Consider the following 27,037-nt stretch of genomic DNA (forward strand, 5'->3'; position numbering starts at 1 on the left):
TTCACTCATTGTCAGGTTGTCTGTTATACTTGTCAAGTTTTTGAGATTCATGATGAATATAATGAGAGTAAAGAAGAGATTCAAAGAAATTCAAAGAAAGGAAGTATAAAGAGGACTGGTTAAGATCTGCAGAAGAGAAGGTGAGTTCAGTAAGTAGGGATGTCTATTTAACAACCAAGAAATCTCCAAAACATAAACCTAACCTTATCTTCTGCACAACCTTTATGCCAAAAACCAGAACAATTAAAGAAATAATTCTAAAACATTGGCATATCCTTCAGAATGACCCAAACTTATTAGGTACTTTCAAAGAACCACCAATGATAACCTACAGGAGAGGAAGGAATATTAAAGACAGGCTTGTTAGAGCTTGCCAGGACCCTGATACTCCAGATAAAACCCTGATAACCCATAACCTACATGGTAATTTCAAGTGTGGGGCATGCATTAATTGTCAATACACCAAAAATGTTAAATCATTCAAAGACCCTATAGGTGACAAAACCATTGCCATAAAGGGCTTTATCACATGCAGAACTAAAAATGTAATCTACATGATACAGTGCCCATGCAATAAAATATATATAGGAGAAACATCCCGCCCTCTTAAAGATCGAATTAATGAACACAGAAATTCGATCAAGAGGAATGATTTAACCAGCCCTGTTGCAAGACACTTCAATGATAAACATCCAAATTCACCATTATTTTTCCTAGGCATAGAAGCTATTAAACTAAACCAAAGAGGTGGCAATATAAATTTTATCCGGAAAAAAAGAGAAGCATATTGGATATTCCTTTTTTAAGAGTCTGCACCCCTGAGGTATGAATGAGGACTTTTCTATCAATGAGTTTTTATGAACAACACCCTTTTTTTTTTTTTTTTTTTTTTTTAAAACCAGTTAAATTACTCTCACACGAGTAATGTTTATTTAATTAATCTTATTATTTTAGCCAAAGAAGAAGTAACGTTTTAGACATCTCATCTTAAGTCTACAATTTAAGTCTAAATTTTAGATATTTTACATTTTAGAGACATAAGGATCTTTTAACAAATGTGTACCTATGTGATGATGTAATCTTGTTTTCCAATTCAAATGTGCTTTTACCATTAAAGACCCCCCCCCCCCTTTTTTTTTTTTTTAAACCTGTGTGTATATTTATAGCATCCTCCTTATGCATTTCATGCATGTGTTATTTTCAGACATATTGGGGTTATGTCACCCCCCCTCCTCCTCATCAGTAATGATCTAGTCCGGTATTTACTTGGGCGTGACTTAGCCAGTTAACCAATACCTACCTATTATATGTCAGCTGACCTATCTATGAAGTTCTGACTGGTTAATTTGAAATTTTTTTTCTGTTTCCTGTCTTGTATTTAAGCAATTTTTACAATGTTTTACTATGACCCTGATGACGGCCACAAGCCGAAACGCGTTGGTCAATTATTAAAGTTGTTCATCTTCCCTCAAGTGTTGCTGGAGTTCCTGCTTTGTGAATACTCGTCAGTTTTCACAGTCAGTCATAGTTTGTTTATAGTTTCATGTTTGCAGCTGCCTTCAGCCTGAATAAAGGCTCACTTTGTGTTGAAACCAGCTATACCTCTCTGCATCTGCTTTTGGGCCCGTTCACAAAATACCCCAGCGCAGCCCACCGTGACAACCTCCAACATGCACAAACATTTGACCACACAGCATGCAGTTAATTTGCATGAATGTAATGTCTTCTAGTGGTGAAGCAGACCTAAAGACCACCCAAATAGAACCGACAAGAGAATCGATAAGGAATTGAATTGATAAGTGATGTTGATAATGGAATCAGAATTCCAAAATTCTTATCAATTCCCATCCCTAGTTGGGACAAGGACAGAGAGCAAGTAAAATGTACTGAACCCACCTCTGGTTTCTCTGGCAGGGTTTGCTGGCACATGGTTTACTGAGGTGGCACGGGCCAAAGACAAATTGACTGTCCTTGAATCCCATACATCGAGCAACACAGGCACTGGGATATGTCCGCCCATTAGAGGCACACACTGGAACAAAGCGGTCCTGGCAGCTACAGGGAAGACCTATGGGAGGGCAGATGGAGACAGAAACCACTATTTCACTGAGAAGCGTGACTTATATACAACCAAGAGTTAACAGAAAGCTAAAAGAAACAATCCGCTTTAAGGAAAATAACCTGTTAGGGTTGTATTCTAATCCATTATACTCTCCAAAGTAGAGGCAAACATCTCAGAATACTGGGGTTTAGTTCTGTCCATGCCTTGCTTTTTAACCCACCGGATGCAATTTTAGCAATCTAATCACAAACCCTTATCTCTTTAATTATTTTGGTGAAAAGTGAATTTAATTCATGTTGAAATAAGGCTACAACATTACATTACTTTCCAGAAGTACTGTATCACACATTTATTGGGAATATATAGTCCAGGTATACCTGATGAAGTTCAGATGGAAATAAATGTTGTAATTTTATAAATGTACAAGCAGTAAAGTGAGGCTGTTCGTAGGAATTGTATTTAATTATTTTTATTGTCTTTTTTTCCTTCAAGCCGCATGATGCCCATTCAGGTGTGCAGAATTTTTGTGGTGAAAAATAGTCAGAGGCCACAACAGTTATGAAGAGGCTTTTACCAGGCTGTAAACTGCAAACTTTTCAAGGCTAAAAAATTGGTATTTTAAACCTTTGTTTAGTTTTGTGCTTTGACATCGACTTCCTGTTGAGCTCTGGATGTTACTGCGTGGAATATTCTTGGACAAGTGTGATTTTTCTTTTCTTCAACACTGAATTTGGGGATAATCCATCGTACATGTCTAACATGTTTTAATAACCAACAAAAGCCACTTTTATATCTTATATTTAATAAAATAATATTGCATTAACCTGCCTCTCTGTGAATCGCTACCTAATCGTGGTGGAGGGGTTTGTGTGTCCAAGGGATCCCAGGGGCTATGTTGTCTGGGGGCTTTTGCCCCCTAGTAGGGTCTCCCATGGCAAATTGGTCCTGGGTGAGGGACCAGACAAAGAGCGATTCAGAAGACCCTTATGAGAAAAACATCGAGGGAACAGTTTACCCTGCCCGGGATAGAGTTACCGGGGCCCCGCCCTGGAGCCAGGCCTGGGGAGGGTGCCTGAGGGCGAGCGTCTGGTGGCCGGGCCTTAGTCCATGGGGCCCAGCCGGGCACAACCCGAAAAGGGGACATGGACCCATCCTCCCGCAGGCCCACCACCCGCAGGAGGCGCCATAGGGGTCAGGTGCATTGGAGGCCCTGGCGGACTGATCCCCGGCTGCCAAGACTGGCAATTGGGACATGGAATGTCACCTCTCTGGTGGGGAAGGAGCCTGAGTTAGTGCGTGAGGTTGAGAGGTACCGGCTAGATATAGTCGGGCTCACCTGTACGCATGGCTTGGGCTCTGAAACCAGTCTCCTGGAGAGGGGCTGGACTCTGTCTCAGTCTGGAGTTGCCCCTGGTGAGAGGCGGCGGGCTGGGGTGGGTATTCTAATATCCCCTCGGCTTGCTGCCGGTACGTTGGGGTTCTTCCCGGTGGATGAGAGGGTTTGTTCCCTGCACCTTAGGGTCGGGGAACGGGTCCTGACTGTCATCTGCGCTTATGCGCCGAGTGGCAGTTCAGAGTACCCAGCCTTCTTAGAGTCCCTGGGTGGGGTGCTGGAAGGTGCTCCACCTGGAGACTCTGTTGTCCTTCTGGGAGACTTCAATGCTCACGTGGGTAACGACAGAGAGACCTGGAGGGGCGTGATTGGGAGGAACGGCCTCCCTGATCTGAACCCAAGCGGTGTTTTGTTATTGGACTTCTGTGCAAATCACAGTTTGGCCATAACGAACACCTTGTTCGAACATAAGAGTGTCCATAAGTGCACGTGGCACCAGGACGCTCTAGGCCGCAGGTCGATTTTGTAATTGTATCACCAGACCTGCGACCATATGTTCTGGACACTCGGGTAAAGAGAGGGGCTGAGCTGTCAACTGATCCCCACCTGGTGGTGAGTTGGATCAGGTGGCGGAGGAGAACGCTGGACAGACCCGGTGCACCTAAACGTGTAGTGAGGGTGTGCTGGGAACGTCTAGCAGAGGCCCCAGACCGCGAGATCTTCAACGCACACCTCCGGCAGAGCTTCAACAGCATTCCGAGGGAGACTGGGGACATTGAGTCCGAATGGACCATGTTCAGCATCTCCATTGCTGAAGCTGCTGCATTGAGCTGCGGCCGCAAGGTGGTTGGTGCCTGCCGTGGTGGTAATCCCCGAACCAAATGGTGGACACCAGAGGTGAAGAGAGCCACCAGGCTGAAGAAGGAGTTCTATCGGGTTTGGTTAGCCTGTGGGACTCCGGGGGCAGCTGACAGGTATCGACAGGCCAAGCGAAATGCGGCTCGGGCAGTGGCTGAAGCAAAAACTCGGGTGTGGGAGGAGTTCAGAGAGGCCATGGAAAAAGCCTCCCTGGGAAAGTCTATGCCAGGGTGCTGGAAAGGAGAGTTCGTCCGCTAGTCGAACCTCAGATGCAGGAGGAACAATGCGGTTTTCGTCCTGGTCACGGAACACTGGACCAGCTCTTTATCCTCTCAAGGATACTTGAGGGTGCATGGGAGTTTGCCCAACCAGTCTACATGTGTTTTGTGGACTTGGAGAAGGCATTCGACCGTGTCCCTCGGGGTGTCCTGTGGGAGGTGCTGCGGGAGTATGGGGTGTCTGGCCCATTGCTACGGGCCATTCGATCCCTATACAACCATTGCATGAGATTGGTTTGCATTAAGTCGGACTCGTTCCTGGTGGGAGATGGGCTCCGCCAGGGCTGCCCTTTGTCACTGATTCTGTTCATAATTTTTATGGACAGGATTTCTAGGCGCAGCCAAGTGGTGGAGGGCTTTCAGTTCGGTGGCCTCAGAATCTCATCTCTCCCATAGAGATAGGGTGAGAAGTTCAGCCATCCGGGAGGGGCTCAGAGTAGAGCTGCTGCTCCTCCACATCGAAAGGAGCCAGCTGAGGTGGTTCGGGCATCTGACAAGGATGCCTCCTGGGCGCCTCCTGGGTGAGGTGTTCCGGGCATGTCCCACCGGGAGGAGGCCCCGGGGCAGACCCAGGACACGCTGGAGAGATTATATCTCTCGGCTGGCCTGGGAACGCCTTGGTGTTCCCCCGGATAAGCTGGAGGAGGTGGCTGGGGAGAGGGAGGTCTGGGCTTCTCTGCTTAGGCTGCTGCCCCAGATAAAGCGGATGAAGATGGATGGATGGATGGATTAACCTGTAGTTCATTATCAGAAATGTCCAAACTCTATTGAAACACTAACCAGTAAAGTGTCGATGACTGTCATCTGTGTATCCAGAGCTGAGACACTCTTTAGTGGAGCAGACGGTCTCACCAGCGAAGCAGTAACAGTTGTGGCAGTCGGTCTTGAAAGACGTCCCATGGCCTGTCGGTAACACATATCGACCAAAAACATGTTATAAAGTTGCTGAACATAATGTGCAAGATTCATCGCTCGGATTTCACAGTGTAACCACAACTAGGAGTTTAGTTACATTAATAGTGTATCTGTAGTACCCATTGCTACCAGTGACACTTGGAATAAGTCAACAGCACTCACCAACTCATCACTGTGCTCAGACCGTAGACTGAAGTGCATTATTGTAACCTTATGTTTGCATTCTAACGCGTTCAACACTGAACTTTGTACAGGTTAGTAACATTAACATGAATGACAAGTAACACTGCTAATTAGTAGTAAGCAGACGTGGAAAGTAACTAAGTACAAATACTTCATTACTGTACTTTAGCAGAATTTTCAGGTATGTGTACTTTACTTCAGTAGTTCTGATAACTTTGTACTTTTACTTCCTACATTTTCAAACAAATATCTGTACTTTCTAGTCCTTACATTTTCAAAACAGGCTGGTTACCTTAGGTTTAATGAATTCTAAGTTATTATTTCGTCGCTGTGGGCCTTCATACATCGAACCGATTTGAGCCTAAACACCAGGGGATGTTGCATGAAAAGAGATGATGTGCCAAAGCCAGGGGTTAAGGTGGCAGTGTAGCTAGCCCTACAGAAGGCAAGCATAAAGTGACTGATGCTTTTTAAGTAGCAGGTCATTTCAAATGCAGCCTTTCTATCAGCAAACACACAAACTGTTTGTGTTGTCTTCACAAGGAGAGAGAAGAATGAGGGCTAACTTCACTCAGAGACGAAGAAAGATAGGGTTAGCTTTAAAGGGCTGCTCAGCGGTATTTGATAAACTATAAATGCAAAGATTGCATGTAAGCCCTTGTTTTTAAATGAGATATTGGGTCTGTACATGTGACACTGATTTGTTTTGTTTCACAATATGAAAAAACTCAAACTGAGGCAGACTAACTGTGTTATTTAAAGGCTGCATGAAAATCCTCTGCAGGCTAGTGTCAGATAAACAGGTTAGTTCGCTGCACTGTGATGGGTTCAAATTAAAGAACAGTGGCAGTGGGTTCATGGTCACAGTTAGCGTACATCATGTGCAGCAGAGATTCATATACATTTTAGCTGATGATGCTGATATTCATTCACTGAATTCCACCTTCATACCAACTTTATATGAACTAGAAAAAAGACAGGATAAACAGTGTACTGTGAATGTAGTGTGACCAGGTGTGCCATGGAAGATTATCTGGGTCCACCTGATTAGATTAGTAAGCGATTGGCATGAGTCACGGGAGGACAGTACATAGCAATAGATAAATATGTGAAAAAGTAGTCCATCTGACCTTGGTCCTGGAGAAAACTCCGAGCTAGATGAAGGCCCTAGCATGAGCAGTGGTCAGGAGAAAGCACAAAAGGTACACTGGGGACAAACTGAGCCAATTCTGCTCTGCCTGTTATGCAGGGAAATCTTATCAATGTCCTTTTTGTGATATTTTTGTTTGGTGGTGTGCCGTGGGATTTTTCTAATGTGAAATATCTACCGTGGCTCCAAAAGGTTGGAAAACACTGGCGTAGAGGATGAACTCATGAACCATCTGCTTACACCTTGTTGAATTCAGGTGTGTACATCCACAGAGAGCAGTGAAGCTCCGAGCAGATGATCACAGCCTGTACACTAACAAAATCTACTGGAGCTCTTAATAAAAATGATTGTGAGTTATGATTCTTTCCCCACACTGAGCCACAACAACTGATTTTAGGGTTCCCCACCTGGTGAATTTAATTTTCCTTCTCTTTCTTCTGATTTAAGCTGAATCATTACGATAACACTGTGAGGCTCAGTTAGCTTCAAATGTCCTCCAAAGCTTATTTTTTGCTTTCTTACACTGAGTATATTTCAGAGTCTGTACTTTTTTACTTTTACTTGAGTAAAGAAGTTGAATGAGTACTTCAACTTTTACTGGAGTAATTTTTAACACTAGTATCTATACTTCTACTTAAGTACAGAATATCCATACCTTTCCCAACTGTTAGTAAGTAATGTTACTGGGCCTGTGGAGGCAGTGGAGCTGCCAGAGACCAGCCGTAGTGAGACAGCTCCTTACACAACAGAACCAGCTTTGACCCTGGTCAGATTTGCACCCTTTCTTTTAGATCCACTGTAGCCATGGAGGCAGTGGAAAGTAAAGATCTTGGCTCTATCAAAGGGATAGCAGCTCCCCACTGGTACAGATATAAGGATTACTCCTAAGTCACAATCAAAACTCAAGAAGGAGAAGCCTTCACTGTTCACATCATCTCAGTGGATAGAAACACAAAGTTCATCGGGGTAGATACAAAGACTTTTATTTTAGAATGTGCTCTGTGCACTGCAGAGGTTGGAAGCCTCAACACTGACGTTTACTGGAAACCTACACACAAAGACAAGTGTCTACTGTTTGACTACCACCAGGATCAGGACCCTGCAACAGCAGGAAGAAAACATTCCCTCTAAGGCAGAAGGGAAAGAAAAGGAACATGCTCTTAAAACATGTGGTTATCTGAACTTGGATAAACACAAAGAAACTCGGAGTTTTTCCTCAGCACATCCCATTGCACTTCAGACTCACTCCCAGTTAAAAACTGTTTTTTCTCAAACTCCCAAACACAAGCTAAGCAGCAAACTGTAATCTGTGTGTGGCAGGGGTGTGGTCCCTTAGTCCACGCAGCTGCTTCAGCTGCTGGCTCAAATGCTGACGCACCGTGAGCTGGCTTAGCGGCAGACGCAGGTGTTGGAGAGGCTGGATGGAGCCACCCCGATGCACCGGATGGCGGAGGGCAACAACCTGCAGGTCTTTTTGGAGACCTTCCAGGCCACAGCCGAGGTATGTCAGTGGCTTGCCACTGAGTGGGCGCTGTGGCTGCTTCCACTGCTGTCTGGAGGGTCTCCCACAACGTCTCTGAGCCTACCACCAACGTACCGAGGTAGCTTTAGGGAAATTCACAGCGCTGTGCTGGATTGTTTAGGCCTCTCCTCGAAGTATCATTAGCTGCAGTTCTGGGCCAGTCAGATGATGGGGAGGACTGTGGAGGGGCTGCCAGGGGATACGCCACGATGAGAGTGGAGACTGCGGTCACGCTAGCAGAGGAGCACCTGGCCATGGGGGCAGAGGGAGCATGGAGTAGCAGCCCGCCGGCCACCAGCACTGCAAAGGATGCTGACATGAGTGGCGACAGACACACACACACACGTCCATTCTTGGTCACACTATGGGTTGGCAATAATGACTATGAAGTCAACATCGGCAGGGGAAGAGCCACACAGGTATATCACCTCAACCTCCATAGAGGATGGCGAGAGGCTGAAATCACTTCTCCGATGAGCCTGGTGAAGGACAGAGATGAATTGAGCTGAACATAAACAGCAAATTGTTCAGAAGGAATTGCCAGAGATGCTGAAAATGGGAGTAATAGAAGAGTCACACAGAGCTTGGTGTAGCCCCATAGTTCTGGTCATGAAGAAAGGTGGGTCTATATGGTTCTGTGTCGTCTACCTACAAGGTGGACAAGGTGTCACGGTTTGATGCCTACCCCATGCCCCGGCTTGATGAACTCCTGGACTGGTTAGGCACCACTCAATTTTTTACGACACTGGATTTAACCAAGGGCTATTGGCAGGTTCCCCTGTCTGCAGAGTCCAAGGAAAATCATTCTCCACTCCGCACGGTTTGTACCAATTTGTCTCTCTTCCATTTGGCTTGTTCAGAGCCCCTGCCACTGTCCAGTGCCTCATGGACCAGGTGCTGCACCTGGTCACACCTGCTGCATATCTTGCTGCCTACCGGGCTGATGTGATCATCCACAGGAACACCTGGGCAGAGCATGTGCAGAGGGTGGGCACGGTCCTGCATTCCCTGAGGCTGGCAGGGCTCACGGCCAACCCAAAGAAGTGTGCAGTTGGACTGAGGGAGGTACAGTATCTGGGGTACCACTTGGGAGGCAGGCAGGCGCATCCACAGGCGGAGAAGACAGCCACCATTGGATCCTGCCCATGCCCCAAGACCAAAAAGGAGGTGAGGTGGTTCCTGGGGCTGGCTGGGTACTATTGCCGGTTCGTGTCCGTGTTTGTGTCCGAGATCTGGCTCAGCGGTGCGTTTGTGCAGTTGAAAAAGGCTCTCTGTGGGGAGCTGCTGCTCAACACACTTAACTTTTGCCTCACTTTCATCCTGCAGACAGCTGCCTCAAACAGAGGGCTCCGGCCAGATGCGGCCCAAGCCTCAGTCGGGCAGTGGGTCGGTGTGGCAGGGGTGTGGCCTTTGGCTCTGCTGCAGTGTAGGAGTGGTGGGGGAGGGAGTCAGACTGATGAACTCTCTTCCCTTTTTAGTGTCGCCAGTGATTGGAGACAAGAAAGACGTGTGGGGTCAGCTGAAAAGCTGACCATGCCAGAGATATTTGGTCGAACCATTTTGTGCAAGAGTGTGTGTGTCTGAATTAAATGAAAACAGCCAATTAACGCCATGCCGGGTTTGAATCGTTCACACCATGCAGTGCAGCAAAGAATGCTCAGACCTCTACAATGGAGAAACCAAACAGCTGCTCCATAAACGTATGGCAGAACATAGAAGAGCCACCTCTGACAGGACAAGAGTCAGCTGTACATCTGCACTTAAAAGATACAGGCGAGGATGCTAATGTTCACATTTTGGACCAGATGGTTTAAAAGAGGAGAAAGAGAGGCCATCTATGTTGTTGTAAGCCACCTCCTCTGTTGAACGACAGTCACTGAACAGAAGGGTGGGCAATGACACCAACTGTCAGCCACCTACGGTGCAGTCTTCAGATCCCTTCATCAGGCCTCCAGCTCACCTTGAAAGAGTTTGCAGCCAAGTATGAAGAGGCAGGAAGGAGAATTAGCAATGCATCAAGATAATTACTGTTGAGCTCCTTAAAATTGGGAGATATGTATTAGAAATGGCAGTAATTACTTCACAGTTAATGCAGTACTTCTGTTAAATCCCATGAATGAAAGATGAAAGCCTGCACTTCAAAAACATCTGGATTGTTTGATTTAAAATCTTCTTTCCTCGTATGCAGAGGCAAAATTACTAAAAGAATTGCTTCATTGTCCAAATGCTTACAAACTAACTGTATACTATAAGAATTGTATGTCTTTAAGAGTCCTACTCTTCCTCTGTCCTCCTACGATGCAGGGCTTGCTGGTGTCCATGCAGGGCATCTCCACACAGTTCTCCAGTCGCCCACTGGGACCACAGCTGCACACCTCGAAGCAAACCGTAGGATCAGTGCGCGTAGGCACTTGGATACGAGCATCCTGTTGCACCAAGAACTCAGAGGCTTCACCCATTTTGCAGCCTGAAAACATAAAAACAGACTTCAGCCTCTTGAATGTGAATAATGTGAAGCTGCAGAAACGGACTGTAGTTTGTCTTACCTGGCACACAGAGGTATGGCTGACAGTTTAGCTCATCGAGGCAGCCCTTCCTGTTCACCTGGCATATGTGGTTGCTTGGACAGGGGTTAGGATTGCATGGATGGATAACCTCCTCAACAGTGTTGCTGCCTATGGAGCTGGGTGCTTAATGGTGTGTGGGAAGGGAAAGTACCATTAATGCTTTCTGTTTTTAAGAATGTGAATATGTGTTTTCAAAAGAAAAGTCTCATCAGGAGAAAAGAGACCTAATGCAAATCTACTATGAATTCTAATATGTAGCATATAGAGGCTCGATGTGCAGCCCTTAGTCCTATGTAATGGAAAGACAGTTCCAGCTGAGCCTGACTCTGTCTTTCCATTAAATAGGACACATGTGCTTATTCATCAGATCATTCAGTAACTTCAAATATAATAAGTGTTGGGACAACTGTTGTTGTAAAAACGGTCTAAATGAACTTCAAATTAAAAGCTGAAACTATTAGAGACCATTTTTGGCATGAACTGGATGCTCTAACATCCATGATTTGGGAGTAGGAGCCAAACACTGACAAAACAACTACAGAAAATTGCTGCACATTCTACTGTGCATGTGTATAATGTATGCTTTTTTATTGTATAAAGCAACGCGTGAATTTATTTACATTTGTACCATATCATCAAAACTAGCCTTAAGCTGAAGGTAATTAAAGAAAAAAAAAGCAACTCAGTCATCTTGGCTACTGGTAACGTTAGGGGCACAGACACTTTGACCAACAGGCAGTATCAGTTGTGTTTTAGGCATTATTTCTGTTAAGAATAACTGAACTACACCATTAGCTTGGCTAATGTTCCCAGTGTACAGCCAAATAATAACAATAATTAAAATAATAATAATAATAATAATAATAATGATGATAATAACTCTTTCAGTTTCTTGTTTTCAGTGCATTACCTTGGCAACAGGAAACAGCGACACAGAAAATGTCAAACACTAGTGACTGTAATCACTGAAAGCCCCATTTTGAAACCACTGAGCTTTGGATCGGGATGCTAATATTTATAAGTCTGCTGTGTTACAAGCAGCAATGTGTTTGCTAAAATGTTATTCAAAACAACATTGTAGGATGTACTGTATCCATCAGCTTCTGAGCATCTGTGCTCTGCTGCCCTCTAGTGGCAAACTCAATTGATTTTTAAAATGTTTTTCTTTTGTTATTGAATTACAAGACTGCATCTGTTTCATTCACAGCTGATCCCTTCTGTTTCTGTATAATGCAAACAAACGCTGGAGTAACCTGACTCACTAAGGTATCTGTAGAGAGGGATGCAGTGTTCAGGGTCATCAATAGGCGACAGGAGCTCACAGATCCTCTCTGGTGTTTGTCCTTCGTGAAAACGTTTTGTATCTCCACACTGGGTCAAGATATCCACACAATCTGATCTGAAGACAGATAAAACAAATAGAACAGCTGGTATGTACTAGATAAGAAAAGACAACAATACTTTATTTGTTCTAGATTTTAAAATGATTTAGTTAAAGTCAGTAAAAACATTCTAAATAAACTAAAATATGTGTGAAGTTTGCATGTTCTTCCCGTGCTTGCCTGGGTTCCCTCTGGCTTCCTCCCACAATCCAAACACATTCAGTTAGTGGGGTTAGGTCAATCTAAACTGAATCTGAGTGAGTGTGGTGGTTTTATTTCTCTCTGTGTTAGCCCTTCATTAGGCTACCTGTCCCCGCCTCTTGCCCTATGGTAGCTGGGGTAGGCTACAGCCCCCCACGACCCTGATAAGGATAACTGGAAGAGAATGGATGGATGACAAAAGGAATATCCCAAGGTAACACTGAATCCGAATTCTAAATAAAATAAAATGGGTACAAGTTTAAACAAAAATACAAAGTAACAATACTGTGTAACATTTTTTTCTTGTCACATCAGCTGATGGCCTCCAGCTTGCACTGAGGTGGTTCACAGCCAAGCTGAAGTGGCAGATATCAGATTTAGTGCCTTTAATACTGAAGCCATGGTTTTTTTGGCCAGAAGGGGGAGTCGTTCCCACTCTGGGGTAGGGATGAGTTGCTGCCCCAAGGAGAGGATAATAAAAGTATCTCAGGGGCAGAGGGGAGTGGGAGAAGGACAGACAGACTAGTGTCATGTCTGCTGTGATGCAGAGTGTTAATCAATTTACAAAACAGGTAACAGCTGACGGCACGCCACACACACAGCCGCCATCTTTATTCGACACAGGTGCGATAGGGTGAGGGGTTAAGTCATTGAGGACTCACATTCATTTCTTATTGGTTGTATTATGACAGAGCTTTACATTTATTATAGATATAACAGAGAGAAGTACAACAATAGTCATGTGAAGGTGAGAGGAGACCTACTTGCATATAACGCTCCCTCTGGACCTGCTGTGGCAGGGTTTGATCTGCAGGGCGCAGGCCACAGCCTTCCACATATGGGGCTGACACTTCCTAATGTCCAGCACAGGGATGTTCATGAAGGGCATCTTAATTGTACCATTAGACCACAGCTTGATGTCATTCATGGCACCCTGGTCTGACTGGATGTTACAGCTGCGAAACAGCTCCGTCGGCCTGTGGACAGACACAGAAACACAACAGGAAGTCAATGAGCCGTTCAGCGGTGCACGTACAGCAGCTCCCACAGAGGGAGCCAGAGATCCTCTGAGAAACGTCACACAGGTTTTCCCTTCTTGACCACATCAGGAATCGTCTGTGGAGTCTGATTGGTGGGTTTAGTCTCAAGTGAGTCAGCTAATTGGTGGTTTAAAATACCGACGGTTCCACAGGGAAGGTTCTGGGTGTGGTTCTATCACTCTGTGTGTGGGGGGATTCTGTAACCATAGTCGGTGCCATCATGGCCAACTTAGGTTTGACTTCCAAAGCAAAACTAAATCTGGTAATGCACAGGGTCAGGCTAACAGGAGCTTAGTCCATGCAGGAGTGCAGCAGTACAGAGTCAGGCTTTTCCATCGTTTTCTGACAGAGTTCTTTGAGAGGAATTTATTCTTAATGTTGCAAATATCAGTGGAACTTTGCACTGTGGTTGCTGCGTAAAAGAGTGCAGTTTGAAATCTCCACAGGTACTGATACAGCTCTGCTGCTGTGGACGGCCAGCATCTCCTGGGTCTTCCCCTATCAGCCTCTGCGTCTCATTATTGCAGTCTCACATCCTGACACACACGCACACACACACACGCACAAACACACACACACACACACACACACACACACGCACAAACACACGCACACACACACACACACACGCACAAACACACACACACACGCACACAGAGTAAAATAGTGTTTTTTCTGTGTGTGTGTACCTCCCTGTGTGTGTTGCTGCTGTGTACAGAAGCAGCATTCCTCTCTTTTTCTGTCTCCCGTTTCCTTTTCCTGTTTCTCTGCTTTCTTCTCTTATCTTTCATCAGTCTGGCGTTGACCCCGCCTGCTCCAGTATAACATCCACAAAACAATAATACGAATAAAAAAATAAAACAAAAACATAAACGAGAAAAAAAACCGTCTCCACAGTCACCTGACCAGTGGAGACGGTTTGGGATGAGATGGAGCGCACAGTGAAGGCAAAAGGACCAACAAGTGCTCAGCATCTGTGGGAACTCCTTCCAGACTGTTGGAAACCATTTCAGGAGACAACCTCATGAAGCTCATGGAGAGAACGCCAAGAGTGAGCAAAGCAGGAATCAAAGCAAAGGCTGGATGTTACAAAGAATCTAAAATATCAAACGTTCTGAGTTAATTCATACTTTTTTGTTTGTGTTCATTCATAGTTTTGATGCCTTCAGTGAGAATCTACAATGTAAACAGTCATAAAAATAAAGAAGAACCATTAAATGAGAAGGTGTGTCCAAACGTTTGGTCACGTGCTTACAGACTGATCACATGTGCGACACACCAAAACAATTTTAAAGGATCTATGATGTCATTGATACCAGTGAAGAACAAAACCGTAACAGCTAATTATAGACCCATATGCCCAAAATATGTTGATCGTAAAATACTGTCAAAAACTCTTAGCAGTGAGGTTAGAGAAGCTGGTAATTATTCATGAGATCATGTTTCACTCAGAACAGGTCTGCAGCTGGTAACACGGGGACGGACTGGAAGAGCTGCTGCCGTGTCTGTAGATGCCACCGAGCTGCACCTTAGTTAGACTGGAAATGAATAAAAATGCATCGTACATTTTAAATTAAATGAACTGATATTTTAAAAGCAACGTATATATTTAATTAATTATTACAAGTTTTGATGAATTCATGACACAACAAATTATTTAATGATGAACTTGATTTATTTTGGCAGTCATGGCCCTCCATAATACTATCATGGGAGCTAGGACTTGTGCTCAGTTCAGCCCAGTTTGCAGTGAATAGTCTGCTGCCAACCTTACTAAACCGTGATTCATTAAATCTTCTCCCAGCTGCAGAAATACAATCATGCACGACTTTCCGTCACAAAAATGAAAATGCAACTTACAGTAATTACTGCCAGCAGCAGAAACAAATGGTGTTGCACTGGTGCAGCCCACTGCGTCTCAGTCTTCCTACATTTAGTCTGCTAACAATACAAACTATCCAGCTGTGGCTGCTTGGCTCCTCTATCCTATGGAAGTGGAGTATGACAACGTGGGGAGATATTTCTGTTATGTTTGTATTAGTCAGGCTGTCAATAACAACATCTGCACAGCCATACTTGGATATGCAAAATAAAGTAAAACATCCAAAAGTTTGGATCACCAATAAAACCAATTAAATACTTTTTTTGTATCTAGTATTTATAAACATATAAAATCACTTAGAAATGACTTTTCATCATGTACTTCCTGTTTTTGAAACACTCTGTGTGTGGCTGTGGGCTTCTCAACAGGAGACACTGTACATATAACACACACTATACTGCAAACACACACATATGAACCTGAGTGACAGCCTGTTCGTAATCAAACTTAAGAAACAAATGAAGCTAAAAACACCATTTTTATATTTTCATGTTATTAATTACATAATTATTCAGTTTAAATTGAAGGGGACCTTTAAGTCAGCAGCTATGTTTCTTGAATTCTCCCAGAGTGGCCCCATTTCACTTCATCCACCATCCCATTCACACACCACTGTGTGTCTGTCTATTCATACATTTGTGGCTCCATTTCAGAACCCACCGGGTCTATTTATACACATTTTCTTTCATACAAGAACTCAGAAGCCTAAACTGCAGAGGAGGCTGTTCTACGTGGACCACACTCAGCAGTTTAACAGAGGTAAAGCGCTGCCTGAGGACATGCTCTCCCACACTACTGTGGAATAATCTCACTGGCTTACCCCACTGATGGTGGCTCTTTGCCTCAAGTTCAACACGGTCCACTCAGTTCCTGCCCGAATGTGAAAATGACCCAGATACCATGACAGGACGTTTCTTTCTTGACCTTTTACTCCCAGTCACATTTATGGCAGCAGTTAATAAGTTGCTTAGTTAACCAATAATTAATGAACTCATTTAGTTAGACAATATTCTCTGGTTATCAGATTTTTAACAAAACAGTGTAAGAACACGTGGCCAGGACACGGCCTCCATCGTGCACCAAGGTCTTTCTATTCTACTTCTGGTAACTGGAGGGGAGTTTGTTTGGTGCTCTTATACAACTGATAAAACACATTATTTGACATCAGTTTATTGATTATCCATCTGCTCGATCCCTGACCGCCTCAGTCTGCACACCAAGTATACTAGGGCATCATACTAACCCCAGGTTGTTGTCTGAGGCACTTTGAAAAAAGTGCATGTATGGATGAGGCGAGTTGTTTCTACTCTGAGCACCCAAGAGCTATATAAGAACCAGTCCTAACAAACCCTCCTGTGTCAGTGGCAGCTGAACTTCGACCATGGCCTGCAATGACTTTGCCAAATTCTTCACAGAAAAAAATCCAAAAGATTAGACAAGCAATTGGTACATCAACAGCAGATCCAGAATATGTACTGTGTCCACCGAAAAACTGTTTAAACACCATGAAACAGTTTCACCCTATTAACAGCAAAGACCTGGAGGACATCTTAGGTCAACTGAACTCCTCCTCCTGGTGTTTAGATGTCCTGCCAACAAGTTTTTTCAAAAAGGTCTCAAAGACTTTAGAGTCAGACCTGTTACAGATCGTCAACTTTTCTTTATTATCAGGTGTGTTTCCAGAACCACTAAAAACTGCTGTAATTAAACCTATACTGAAAAAGGACAATCTTGACAAGACACAAATGAACAACTACAGGCCGATCTCAAATCTCCCATTTTTAAGTAAGATCATTGAAAAAGCAGTTTCTCAACAGCTCAATTACTTCTTAAACAGAATAACTGCTATGATGCCTTCCAGTCAGGTTTTAGACAGAACCACAGCACTGAAACCGCTCTGACCAAAGTGTTTAATGACACATGTCTGAATACAGACAGTGGAAAAATGTCAGTCTTAGTTTTACTGGATCTCAGTGCAGCATTTGATACAGCTGACCACAACACATTACTCAAACGACTGGGGAACTGGGCAGGTCTCTCAGGAACTGTCCTAAACTGGTTCAAAACATACTTAGAAAACAGGAAATACTTTGTAGCAATAGGTAACTTCACATCTGAGCAGACAAGTATCACATGTGGAGTTCCCCAAGGTTCCATCTTGGGACCCCTTCTGTTTAACATTTACATGCTCCCACTGGCACAGATTATAAAGAACAACAAAATAAACTATCACAGCTATGCAGATGACACACAAATATATATCACAATGTCACCAGGAGACCGAGGCCCTGTACAGGCTCTTGGTAAATGCATTGAGGAAATTAATGACTGGTTGTGCCACAATTTTCTCCAGCTAAACAAAAACAAACTGAGGTAATAGTCTTTGGTGCCAAAGAAAAACGATCACAGGTCACCAGAGAACTTCAATCTGTACACCTAAAAACCACAAACCAGGCGAGAAATGTGGGTGTAGTGATGGATGCAGACCTAAACTTAGAAAAACACATTAAGACAATAACAAAATCAGCTTACTATCACCTCAAGAATATTTCAAGGATAAAAGATCTGATGTCTCAACAGGACCTGGAAAAACTAGTCCATGCATTCATCTTTAGTAGGCTTGATTACTGTAACAGCATCTTTACAGGTCTACCTAAAAAATCAGTCAGACAACTACAGCTCATTCAGAACTCTGCTGCTCGAGTCCTCACTAAGACCAAAAAAGTGGACCACATCAGTCCAGCTCTGAGGTCTTTACACTGGCTGCCTGTCCGTCAGAGGATAGACTTTAAAGTCCTGATGCTGGTCTATAAAGCTCTGAATGGTTTAGGACCAAAATACATCAGTGACCTCCTGACCCAGTATGAACCTTCCAGGTCCCTCAGGTCATCTGGATCCGGTCTTTTATCAGTTCCCAGAGTCAGAACCAGACACGGAGAAGCTGCATTCAGCTTTTATGCTCCTTATATCTGGAACAAACTCCCAGAAAGTCTCAGATCAGCTGAAACACTCAGTTTATTTAAATCCAGGTTGAAGACTCACCTGTTCTCAGCTGCATTTGATTAAAGCACCAAATCCACACTTTTAAGCTTAAATTTCAAAATATATATTATATATATTATAACTTATATTTTAACTACTGATTTTATCTACTGTTCTGATTTTACCTACTGTTTTTTTTAATTAATTTTAAATCATGCTTTTTATTGTTTTTCAATGTCTCTGTAAAGCACTTTGAATCACCTTGTTGTTGAATTGTGCTGTATAAATAAACTTGCCATGCACCAGTATTTCCTGTAATACTGTGTCCCATCCCACAGATACACCTTTACACTACACTGTACCCTATGAGGACATCCAGACCACACAAGCTGTGATCAACAAGCTGCAGAAGTGAACTTTTAAATCAATGAACAGTTTGTCTCTATTCATGATCAGCTTTTTCTAGATGACTCCCTTTAAGTCAGTGTGTTGATGTTTATTTAGCCCATAGTGAAAACCTATTTCTGGTATTTCAGGTGGAGTCACAGAACTTTTGACTTACTTGTTAATCACACTTCAAAACACAGTGACTAAAAAAAGGAACAACATATCAAAGTCAGAAAATGGCAATACAATGCATGAAACAAGTTTCCAGTTTTCACCTCCTAGGACCTGGCGTCCTCAAATGTGGACATCACATTTTGGGTTGTCTAGACCAAAATACTACATTTTGCTCTACAAGGGCCTGATATCCACTTACGAGGACGTTATTCTGCTACTTCTCTATCAAAATTTAAAACGAATGTCCTCATATGTGGATGTCAGGCCCTTGTAGAGCAAAATCAGGTAAAAAGATAATTCTTTGTTTTTACATTCATCATGTCCCAATCAGCCCAAATAGCAAAGGGAAAATAAAAATGCATGAAATGAAAGAGTTCGGGTCTTAGGAGGTTAATGTTGATGGTGTGCAAGCTTCAGATCTGGGGATCCACACGTTTATCTACAATGTCACACCTGAACAGACACAGGTCATTATGAGAAGTGGTCAGTGGGAACAGTACAAAATCAGATATGCATTAAAAGTTTAATAACGATACTAAGGCGAAGAGTACGAATTATTCACCTGCGCCTAAGAACATCATGCCAAATATGCTGAAAAATAAGATTTTATTTCCTCACTTTGATTTTGTCTATGGCACAAAATCATAGCTTGTGTTGGCACAGTACAAATTCAGGCTCCTGTGAGGAACCTCCTACATATGTAGATAACGTGTCACTGACATGCAGTGACCATAACACAGCCATTTTAAAGTGGGTGAGCAGTAGAAGACTGACCTGTTATTGAAGTTGGTGCAGTAAGTGAGGTCCTTGCAGCCCAGCTGGCAGGGCTCTCTGACGTCAGCCAGGCAGTTGATGAGCTCTGTTTCCACTGGGTTGTACTCACAGAGCTGGTCAAAGTCTTGCCATGTCTGGCTGCCCCAGTTAGAGCTGATCTCCAGACACATGTCCCTGGAGCGTAACACATTTATAATCAACCTGTAGTTCACCTCTGCTTGCTGTAAATGACACCCAAACACCGTCTTTCACTGATGTCAAGAACTAAAAGTGGCATACCTGCAGAGTGAGGTGTTGGCTTTGGAGCAGCAGTGCAGCTTGGCACAGTCCATCTTGGCAGGAAGGTTATCCTCTTCAGTTATGGAAGGAGTCTGGACACTGCTCAGAAAGCACTGCCACATAGGCTCCTGAGGGAGCGGCTGGGAGCCGCACTCTTTGATCAAACCCTCCATAATCTCATGCTCTGTGCTCATAGTGCGAAGGATTTGTCGGCAAGCCATCTGGCAGTGGGTAGCTGCCCTGTCGCAGCAGTACAGACCTGCATGTGAGACAACGTTACTGAGTTTATACGTCGCCCATTGAAATTCCCACGCTCACTACAACAGTCACGAAACTGCACACACAGAGTTTCCACAGATATTTGTATGTCTGTTTAATGAAGTGAAACACTAAACATATACAGTCAAATGTACAGGATGTCACTCTGTGTGTGAGGCTGGGTTTATGGAAGATGTTTAGTGCAGTCCCACAGTGGGTTGGTTAATACACTCATGTTAACTAACTAGTGACAGAACAACAGAACCAAAGACAAAAATCAGTCGTGGGGATCCCGTCTGCACCAGGCCTGGCTGCAGCACTGAGCTGCACAGCAGGGCTCCGTGGGGTAAACACATCCATGTGCTCGGTGTTCAGGACGGTCACGTGGTGCAACAAAAGGTTTATTCAACAAACTTTCAAGCAAGGGTACGTAGACCTGGGATATAGAGTACGCTTGGGGAGTGTGATTGTGTGTACAGTGTCTATTTATGTCTGTCTCCACGTTGGGTGAGTGCTGAGTAATTGCATATGCATATGAGTAATTGCATATGCAAAGCACACTGTGCGCTGTCGATCTTACGTGCTGCACAATAATATTCAATATTTAGTATTTACTGTTATATTCCCATAGATCATCGTGATGATGTCGTTTATTATATTGCTCTCTTTTTATGCTTGTTTTCTCTTTTTTCTTTCTCAACAGGTGATCCAGGTGATTGATATGTGTATATGTATTTTTTGTCGGTTTGTTTTGTTGTTTTTTGCCCTTTATCCCCGTCCCTCTTCCCCGCTGTTTTTCTTTCCCTCTTTCTTTCTCCCCTTTCTTTCCCCCAGTCATGTCTGTCCCGTGTGTAGAAAGTGAAAATAAAATAAAGTAAACAATAAAAGGTGAATCAAATGGACCAATACGGCCGGGATGGTCCATTTGGTAAAGTAAATCCGTTGGGCATCTTTCTTCGTCTTTAGACAATAATTCTGATGGCAAAGAGCCAAACGGGACAGGAGGGAAAAAAAAACTTTCATCTGAGTTTTTAAAGTTATGGATGAAGATCATTTTTGCCAACTTGCCGACTCTTCAGCATGAATTAATAACTGCTTTTACCCTTGGACATTATTAAAAACAAATGTTTCTGTATTACCTCTGTGGAGTGAATGGTAGCTCAGTCAGTGGTAAACATGGATGAGCTGTACTCAACTTCCTGTCTTAGTGATCGTTTTATATGCACCATATGACATCTGCAGAGTCTCATGGTGTTTGTTTCTAATCCAGCACTTTACTTTCTTCATAGCGAACACTGAGCTGCACTTCCTTTTGTTGTGTGTGAAGCAGATGGACTTACTGTCCACAGGGCTGTGTATGGGGTAGGACTTTGTGAAGTTGTTGACACAGTGAATCAGCTGAGCACTGTGAGTCTGACAGTAGTCTTTGACAGCGCTGATCTGGGACACGGTGGGGGTCGAGTCGGTCCTGAAGATGGCCTGGCAGTACTCTCTGCAGGTGGTGTGACGACCTGCATAGCTGCAGCATGTAGAGCCCACTGAGGGACACACACACATGCACACACAGATTAAACAGTAAGAACAGCTGGCTGAGGTTAGGAGTATCAAAGTATGCAGTGACTGTGCCAAGTGGGCCTGAGGTTTTCAAGCTCTGCCAAAATCCCAGTTGGTTACAGTCGGGGAAACAATACCATGACTTCCAAAGAAATGAAGAGTTTGTCATTGTGATGGTGCTTTCTTTGTTATTTGTCACACTGTCTCAGATTCACAGATAAACTGGAACAGTGAGGACGCCACCCAGGACAATTCATCCAAGAGCACAGAAGCACAGAGAAAAACAAGAAATGCAGATCTTACTCGCCTCAGGTTAGAGTTCATTATTCAGCATTAAGGAAGGCGCTGGGCAAAACTGGCATCAAGGAGTTCCAAGGAAAAAGCCACTGCTTACCAAAAAGTCCACACAGGCTCATCTCACATTTGCCAAAAAACATTGTGACGATCCCCAAAACTTTTGATAAAATCTTCTGTGTGTTGTAAAGTCCCGATCCATCGGCATGAAACTAACACAGCATTTCATAAACGCAAAGCACCAACAGACAAACATGGTGGGAGTGTGATGGTCTGGGGCTCTGCTTTGATGGAACCATATATCCTGAACCCAGACCTGAAGCTCAAGCACCCTAAGGTTATGCAGCATGGTCCACCAACCAACCAACCAACCAACCAACCAAACAAACAACCAAACAACCAACCAACCAACCAAACAGGTTTTGAAGAGGCTTAGTGACAGACTGGACTCAAACCCTACACAGCAAAAACTCCAGTGTTAAATTAATACTAGAGAGTGTCTATATGTGTCCACTCCTCTGAGTGTTAAATATAACACTGTTATATGTTTAAAAGTAACCTAGACAGTTCTGAAGATTTACAATGGCTAACACTGAGCAGTGCTGATTTTCTAACACTGGAATATTTCTAACATTTTGAGTTATTTTCCAGTGTTAGAAAATCAGCACTTATATTTAACACTCAGAGGAGTGGACACATACAGACACTCTCTAGTATTAATTTAACACTGGAGTTTTTGCTGTGTATCGACATGGCATGATCTTGGAAATCCTCCACTGTGACTGAATGAAAACAATTCCGCAAAGAAAAGCAGCCAAAATTCCTTCAGAGCAACATGAACGACTCACTGCTGGTTATTACAAACGCTCGATTGCATTTCTTCCTCATTAGAGAGCAGCCACTCTTTAATGGTGAAAGGAAGGTTTGTTTTCACAATAGACCATTGTTTAATGAGGGTTTTGCATTAACTTGGATTATCTTTGTCTAATATTACAATTTGTTTAACCATGTGGAAAATGTAAGTGTAACAAATAAAACCAAGAATAAAACTGGCACTGTACATCAAAAAATGAATACCACTCAAACTATTCTGTAAAGAATCACAACAAACAGATATAACAACAACAACAACAACAACAATAATATATCCTCTAAACAGGAAGTTATGAGGTAGGCAAATTACAATCTCTGCTATTTGTTTATTTATAGTACGTATGACAAACCAAGGATGGAGACAAAAACACTAAATGTGGCAGGAAGTGAGTGAATGAGTAAGACTTACTTTCATTTTTGGTGATGCAGCTGTAGAGCGAGTTCTAGAATGAGAACAAGAAGCTGTGGTGACACTGCTCACAGAGACCACACTACTGCAGCAGAAACATGTTACTGGATTCAAGTCTCTGAACCACTCTTTGTTCTGATTCCACGTCCCACCACACGACTGCTCCACCACTGAATGACCTTTGACCCTTGACTAAAAAAACCTATATTTGTGCTTTAGTGATTGATTACATTTCATTCAAACATTGGAACAGACGTGAGGAAACTGTGATTCTGACCAAGAAAACACTTGAAGGAATAATAATAATAACAACAACAGTGTGGAAACATTAGTAACTTCCATGTAAGCGTACACATTTTCATCGACACATTGATACTCTTGTAAATCTGTAAAGGGAGCAGTCGAAGGAGGAAGAGACAGAAACAAACACGAGGACATTTACAGTCTGACAGCTAGCTTCAATAAGCGATGTAAGCATAACAGCAACAATCCATCTGTGAGTGACACAGAAACAACCTCACAGAGCTAAGAACTTCATCTGTGTCTGACAGTGTGCCACTACAAAATAATCTTACCTCTCTGAAGCTGTTGGACTTACCTCTGTGGTTTTCTTGCATACTTTTGTTATATCATTTTTTGAAGATGCCTACATGGGGAAAAGAAATCAGATCAGTGTTGGGGACAGCAGCTCACACTCCAGGATGGACTCTTCACAGCATCTCACCTGTTTGCATTCCTTGCGACACTCTGTCGTGATGGCCAGTTCACAGCAGCCCAGCCCCACCCAGCCTTCTGATTTCCTCGATACTCCTGGAAGCAAATCATACACCAGAGAATCAGCTCTTTGCCACGTGGATTTCTTTCTATGGCTTTTAACTATCACACTTTCTGACACTGATTTATTTACTGTTACTGTGAATTATGAAAACAGATTCATATTTACTTATTCTGAGATTTTCATATTCAAACTAGAGCAGCGATAACACCATGGAGGTGGTTTTATGGTGAAGCAGAGCGAGCGTGTTCACTGCCTGCAGTAGGCTCTGTTGTCACATGTCTGAAAACAAAGGTGTTCACTGTAGTCACTGTCTGTGCTTCTCATGCTGTATATTTTGATCTTTGCAGAGTGAACTTCACTATCTCCACGTGTCCGGGGTGGGTGGAAAGTCCTCTCCCCATCTGTCCAGCCACCATCGTGCACGTGTACGGACACACCTGCAGGACCAGCTTAAGAGTAAATCCATGAATGTTGCTGGAAATCAGTGAACATCAATGATGGACGATGTCTCACTCTGAGAGGACTCGAGGAAGGTTTTTTTGATTCCTTCATGCATCCATCCTCTTCTGCTGATGTTTGTCAGGGTCATCGGTGAGCTGAAGCCTGTCCCAGCTAACATAGAGCGAGAGGCAGGGTGGAGGACACGTCTCCAGCCTGACGCAGGGCTAACACCCAGAGACAGACAACCATTCACACTCACATTCACACCTGTGGGCATTTAGAACCACCAGTGACTCTAACCCCACTAACTGCATGTCTTTGGACTGTGGGAGGAAGTCACCCAGAGACAACCCACACAAACACAGGGAGAGCATGCAAACTCCACACAGAAAGACCCCGGCCTGATTCAAACCCAACACGTTCTCGCTGTGAGGCAGCAGCGGTCTCGCCACTGTGCTGCATAGCCCGAGGTAGACACAGCCCTCAACAGCGTCACATCAGAAAACACCCAGGGAGACATTTTAGACACCTGTGATTCCACAACAACCAAATGTTTTCAGTTGGTGCTAAACTGCCGACTGCTACAAAGCCATGCTGTTAAGAACATGAAGTACACAACCTGACACTGCTATCATCTCTCATCAATGCTCACGTTCCTCTATAAACAGTATGTACTGTACATTTACATGTGCTGTCCCCGTGTCTGCCCGGCCGGCTCCACAAGGCCACGTGTGTTTCTGTTTACTTTCTCCTCTCACCTCCCCGCCAGGGCGGAGCTCATTGCGGGCTCCCGCCCTTGGCTCACATACCTTCTCTTTATCAGGCTGCAATTATGTGTTGGACATTTAAGGCCGGGACACAGACAGTCTCATTGCTGGATGATTGTGCGAGACACGTTAGTGAATCTCTAGCTCTGTGAATCTCTTGTGTGTTTTTGCCTCTGAGTAACCGACGTTTCCCCGTGTATAGTTGGACCCGTGACCTACCCACCGTGTGAACGTGTGGAGAGCAAGTGTGAATGAGATTCCCTTCCCGGATTTTTCCCTTGGACCCTTGGAACCCTGCAATCCCCCCACTGTATCTGCACTTGGTGATTGTGTAAATAAATGTCATTCCTTGTATTGGACTCTGCTCTGCACTTGAGTCCCTCCACTGAATGTGACATGTGCTGCACCAATAGATGCCTGTGCAACAGTTTGCAGACAGATTTTATTTTGCAGATTGGTTGGTCGTTAAATACAACAGCAGATCAGAATCAGGATGTCGTGGTTTCACCTGCTTACCTGGAAGTGTAGAATTGATGCACATCCAAAGTTCATTCTATAAGACATAAAAATGGTTAATGTCAGAGGTTATTAACAAAAATCCTTAATAACAGCTTTTATAATTCAGGTAGCATAATTATCAGATATGTAGCTCTGTTTTTCTCACACACCGTGGGTTTGTTAAAAAAAGCAATTTTGCAATTCCACTTCAATGTTTGGGAGAAGATAGCACGAACTTTGGTAACTTTATAATTACTCACCGGGTTCAAAGTTTGGCTTTGAAAACTCGGGTTATTTCACTTCAACAAGGTAACCAGCTTTCACTGCTGAGTAAAAAGAGACTGTTGTTTCCTCAAACCTACCAACCCCTCATTTATCTTCTCTGTAGTCAGCTGTGCTTACCCGTTCTTGTACTGTTCACCAGGATTGTCTCATAGCGCTGATGAATATTTTATTCCTTGAGCACTGAAACGTGAACACACCAAACACACAGGTGGATAAACAGGAGCTGCTCTGTTCTTCTTGAACTACTCGACACTCTGTGTCCACTTTTCTCCTTTTTGATAACGTTTCCATGAACAGCAGCAGCAACCTTTTTTATTTTTTCATTTTATTTTAAATTGTACAGCGAATACATTTGTCACTACAAGGGAACGCTCCCTCCTCCCACCCAGCAGCCACTGTGATCTGTTTTTACACTGAAGCTCTGTTTCACAGAGAGGAACAGCAGCAATCATCCATCACAGCTTGTTAATCAACCACAGACCCAGAGAGAGTTTCAGGTCTTTGGAAAGCCTGACACAAAGTGTTTCACTCCTCACGTATCAGTACTAGCACACAGGGAAGTTCATTATACAACAGTCAACAGTCACAAAGACTTAGAAAGGAGATTGAATATGAAAACAGGTCCACTGAAAGTATCCATGTTTCTCTTCTGGACATACGCAGTCATCATTTTGTCACATGACTCACACTGGAGTGGATCTCACCTGGATGCACGCACACGCACAGACAACCCACCTTAGAAATGTCTCAAATAAGCACCTAGAGGAGCCTGGTCTGACAGACACATGGAGAACATACAGACAAACGTCCCCAAGGACGCTTTTTTTGATCGTACACTGATCTGTTTCTTCACCAATCAATCTGACTTACACAGATATCAGCAGTAGCTCCTGCAGCTCTGGCATTATCAA

The 27,037-nt window shown here is 43.7% G+C and overlaps 1 protein-coding gene across 1 annotated transcript in view; it reads right to left on the minus strand.

Annotated features, from left to right (window-relative positions):
- Positions 1–27,037, minus strand: part of reck (reversion-inducing-cysteine-rich protein with kazal motifs) — a 69,259-nt gene that overhangs the window by 18,152 nt on the left and 24,070 nt on the right. The window contains exons 4-16 of the mRNA XM_084938708.1: positions 25,860–25,896; positions 24,082–24,167; positions 23,956–24,003; positions 23,358–23,391; positions 21,568–21,765; positions 19,970–20,228; positions 19,691–19,864; positions 13,216–13,428; positions 12,131–12,267; positions 10,848–10,991; positions 10,580–10,768; positions 5,312–5,434; positions 1,897–2,068 (exon numbers count right to left, since the gene is read on the minus strand). Of these exons, the coding sequence (XP_084794834.1) occupies positions 1,897–2,068; positions 5,312–5,434; positions 10,580–10,768; positions 10,848–10,991; positions 12,131–12,267; positions 13,216–13,428; positions 19,691–19,864; positions 19,970–20,228; positions 21,568–21,765; positions 23,358–23,391; positions 23,956–24,003; positions 24,082–24,167; positions 25,860–25,896 (1,814 nt within the window). The remainder of the gene's footprint in view (positions 1–1,896; positions 2,069–5,311; positions 5,435–10,579; positions 10,769–10,847; positions 10,992–12,130; positions 12,268–13,215; positions 13,429–19,690; positions 19,865–19,969; positions 20,229–21,567; positions 21,766–23,357; positions 23,392–23,955; positions 24,004–24,081; positions 24,168–25,859; positions 25,897–27,037) is intronic.

This window comes from Perissodus microlepis, chromosome 9, assembly GCF_051167445.1.
Source record: "Perissodus microlepis isolate ML-2025 ecotype Zambia chromosome 9, ASM5116744v1, whole genome shotgun sequence".
NCBI classification, from domain to species: Eukaryota; Metazoa; Chordata; class Actinopteri; order Cichliformes; family Cichlidae; genus Perissodus; species Perissodus microlepis.